This window comes from Zerene cesonia, unplaced genomic scaffold (genome assembly GCF_012273895.1).
Source record: "Zerene cesonia ecotype Mississippi unplaced genomic scaffold, Zerene_cesonia_1.1 Zces_u011, whole genome shotgun sequence".
NCBI lineage: Eukaryota > Metazoa > Arthropoda > Insecta > Lepidoptera > Pieridae > Zerene > Zerene cesonia.
In genome coordinates, this window is record NW_024045141.1 from 639,232 (window position 1) to 643,685 (window position 4,454).

Here is a 4,454-nt window from a genome sequence, read left to right on the forward strand (position 1 = left end):
CCTACACCTACACTTACACCTACACCTACACTTACACCTACATCTACACCTACACCTACATCTACACCTACACCTACATCTACACCTACATTTACACCTACATCTACACTTGCTCTCACACCTACACTTACACTTACACCTGCACCTGCAATAGCACTTACACTGACATATATACTTACACGCACACTAACACATACACATACAACCGCATTTATACGTTATGACTAGATAAGAACCGGTTTATGGAGGCACACAGACATATGTCTTCCTTGCGAATAACAAACGGCTGTTTATGCGACTGTGAGAACAGATACACTTACTGTACTGTACTTGTACTGTAACACACTGTAGTCTAGTGTACAGTAATATTTTTAAATAGACATTATTATTCACTATTTACCACAGCAAATTGAATAAACTTGAATGTCTCCCTAATGTCCGCTGAGGAACTTAGCAATGATCACAAATGTCGTCTGACATAAATTGACAAAGAAAAAAAGTGTGTCAAAGCCCTTGGCAATGTTTTTTTTTAATGTGTTTAACACACACACACACACACACACACACACACACACACACACACACACACACACACACACACACACACACACACACACACACACACACAAACACACACAAATAAGGTACACTTACCTACCTGTGATAGTGGATGAACTGTGGAAACTGGAGAGACAAGATTTTTTTTTAATGATAACAGGTGCAGCAGACGGTGATATAGTGGTGGAGCCGGAAGTGCAAAAGGCGGCGCTCAATGTGCTAGTGAACTGCGTGTGCGCACCCTTACACCGGGTGAGTTGATGTTAACAAATAATTGAAATGTAACTACATCCATGAAGAGAAATATTTAAATATTTTGAAAGTCAACCTGTATGCCCCCCCTCTACATTGGATGAATTGCCGACTTTAAATTGGGAAGGGATTAAGAAAGTATTCACGAGAGGAATAAAGGACTGGGAAGGGTAATGAAAATGATATGGGCATCCGGCTCCCCCACTCACCTTAAGAAACACAATAGCATGCAAAAATTGCACGTTGGTTTTCTGTGGGAGTGTGGTATTTCCCCGGTGCGAGCTGGCCCAAATCGTGCCGAAGCGTGATTGACTCTCACATATGACATACTAGCTGCGCCCCGCGGTTTCACCCGCTTAAGTCCGTATCCCGTAGGAATATCGGGATAAAAATTTGCCTATACGTTATTCCAGTTGTCCAGCTGTCTACGTACCAAATTTCATTGCAATCGGTTCAGTAGTCTTTGCGTGAAAGAGCAACAAATGCACACACATCCTTACAAACTTTTGCATTTATAATATTAGCAGTATTAGCAGGATTTGAATACACGGGAATAGGCAAGATTTCTCTGAAGTAAATTGCAACGTGACCTTTAAAGCAAAAATTTCAAAGATCAATTGATTCATATCACGTCAAGTGTGTTGTAAGTCACAAAAAAAAAAAAACAAAAAAAAAATAAAAAAAACTAAAAAACAACACCCATTTTTCAGTCTGGCGTTTCGACGGCGCGTTTCTCGCTGACCGGCTCCACGAAGAAGAAGGCGGCGGTGAAGTCGTACGAGGACGTGATACAGAAGATCTGGGAGAGCGTCAGAACTAACAACGGGATCATGGTGAGAGGGAAGCGTTTCTCCCATCACTTCTCTTTATCTCTGTTCTTATTGGGCTATGTGTATATTTGGAGTTGTTCTGATTGTGAATAAAGTTCGTTGTCGTAACAAGTATTCAGTATAAGAGCATATTTTTTTTCAAATTGCTCCACCATCAGTTTAATACTAATTTATTTCTTAACTAGATTTTGCTCGCGACTTCGCACGCGTTAATTCAGAGTATTGAATCACTCTATCTATTAAAAAAAAAACATCGAAATCCGTTGTGGATTTTTAAAGATTTAAGCATACATAGGGACAGTGACTTTGTTTTTTACTATGTAGTGATATGGTCCATACTATTAACTGTTCTGTATACAAAGATTTCTCATTAATATTTGTTACCTTTCTAATTAATGTAAAGTGTACTACATTAATTATGTTTTTTCTCTTTATAATTTCGTATGAAAGTAATTGATGACATCGTTTATAGAAATCTAAAATAATGTTGGACCTAAATGTGGACCCTGTGGAACCCCTCAAGGCAGACGGTTCAAGGATATACATCCCCATGTTACTAATTAAGCGTGGTTACGTAAATATAATTTACACTATTATAATAGGGGACCGAAAATGCCAGCACTATCGTGTTTATGAAATAGATAATCACGGTGTTACCGGATCAAACGCTCTGTAAAAGTCAAGTGTATATAGTGTGAAAAGAAACACACCAGAGCCATTTCTAAATCGACAATCTGTAGTCTTTGCAACTTCTAAATCAACATTAAACAAACAGGCACGAACTGATCACGCGTTATATTTTGTCTTTTCAGTATTTTTAAAACGTATATATGTAAATTATATAATAAACGCGTTCAAAATCCGTTAAAAAGTCTTAAATTTCTGATCGTTACCCTCCACCTGCCGCAGTCGGGTAAAAAGTGACGCGCAATTTCCAGGTGCTGCTCTCGCTGATGATGGTCAAGTCGCCGATAACGGACGCGGACCGCATCCGGGGGCTGGCGTGTCGGGCGCTCGCCGGCCTCGCGCGCTGCCCCACCGTGCGCCAGATCATCAGCAAGCTGCCGCTGTTCACCACCTCGCAGATACAGGGTGAGTGTGTGCGCTACCTCGCAGATACAGGGTGAGTGTGTGCGCCACCTCGCAGATACAGGGTGAGTGTGTGCGCCACCTCGCAGATACAGGGTGAGTGTGTGCGCCACCTCGCAGATACAGGGTGAGTGTGTGCGCCACCTCGCAGATACAGGGTGAATGTGTCCGCCACTTCAAGGATACAGGGTGAATAGTTCCGCCACCTCGCACTTCGCAAATACAGAGTGAGTGTGTCTGCCACCTCGCAGATACAGGGTGAGTGTGTCTGCCACCTCGCAGATACAGGCTGAGTGTGTCCGCCACCTCAAGGATACAGGGTAAATAATTCCGCCACCTCACACTTCCCAGATACAGAGTGAGTGTGTCCGCCACCTCGCAGATACAGGATACTATAAAAGAGGAGGAGTTTCTTTATTCGATTGTTGTTTATTTTGTTGCATCAGAACTATCGACTGAGTGTACAGATTTCGATGATTCCGTTTATATTTCAAATCTGGTGTTTCCCGCTTGGCCCCATTTGAAATTGGTCCCATTCTGATACTTGAAGGCGCTTTAATTTTTTTGTTAAAAATAATTACATATTATTCTGTATTTAAACAAAAAAAAAATATATTTTCCCGTCTTTCAGTGTTAATGCGCGATCCGATCTTGCAAGAGAAGCGGCAGGAGCACGTGATGTTCCAGAAGTATGCGCTGGAACTGCTCGAGCGCGTCTCCGGGAAGAGCAAGCACAAGGGCGCCGAGTTCGAGACCTCGCTGGCTAACATACATCGGGTGAGCTGAATGAATGAATGAATGAATGAAATATGCTGTGTGTGGGAGTCGAGCACGCTTCGGCACGAATTGGGTCAGCTCGCACTGGGGAAGTACCACACCCCCAGAGGAGACCGGCGTTAAATAGTAACATGATACTTTGCTTCGTACGGTGGGGGAGCCGGAGGTCCACATCATTTTCCTTACCCTTCCCAGTCCTTTCCTTTATTCCTCTCAGTCCCTTCCCAATTTAAAGTCGCCAATCCATTTGTAGAGACGTTAGGTCCGCAATCGACCTCATGCCTCTCCAAATGTTCATGGGCGGTGGTGACGCTTACCATCAGGCGACCTGCTCGACCCACTCGACCAGCTCTATTGCCGACTATGACATAAAAAAAGAAAAATAATATATATATTGGTGTGGTGCACAAAGGGTGAGTGTATGGGTGGATGAATGAAATGAATGAATGAATGAATAAGTTGTTTATTGTACAAAGAAAAAAGCTACAACACATTTGAAAGATAGCATCTATCCTACTTGCTCTTGTACAGAGTATATGTGAGGAAATTATAGCCATGAGAAAACACGTGAAGTCGGGAATGTTTCGACCACAATCGTGATACTTGCAAATCGCTTGAACATGCTAGCGCCGGACATACGATCGTAGTATATAATTGTTGGGCAGAGAATTAAAACGCAGTTACATATTAATTCACATCGTATAATGTTTCACAATCGACAGCCATATTGAGAAGGACAGAAAAAGTAAAGCGCGAGCTATACGATTTACAACCACAGATAGCAAATAATATATTTTATCTGTTGGTGACGCGCGATCTTCGTTTCACACACGAACAATAATAAACCACCACCGGTCGGTCCGAATATCACGCGTTCAAAGCGCGCGGCCAGCAGCATGCGCTACAGCCACGCGTCGTTGCAGGCGAACGTGGTCGCGCAGACGCGCA

The 4,454-nt window shown here is 42.7% G+C and overlaps 1 protein-coding gene across 1 annotated transcript in view; it reads left to right on the forward strand.

Annotated features, from left to right (window-relative positions):
* LOC119839285 (protein mahjong) overlaps positions 1–4,454 on the forward strand; it is a 39,958-nt gene that overhangs the window by 21,573 nt on the left and 13,931 nt on the right. Inside the window, exons 20-25 of the mRNA XM_038365522.1 lie at positions 311–321; positions 719–810; positions 1,521–1,643; positions 2,579–2,732; positions 3,361–3,506; positions 4,430–4,451. Coding sequence (XP_038221450.1) covers positions 311–321; positions 719–810; positions 1,521–1,643; positions 2,579–2,732; positions 3,361–3,506; positions 4,430–4,451 — 548 coding nt within the window. The remainder of the gene's footprint in view (positions 1–310; positions 322–718; positions 811–1,520; positions 1,644–2,578; positions 2,733–3,360; positions 3,507–4,429; positions 4,452–4,454) is intronic.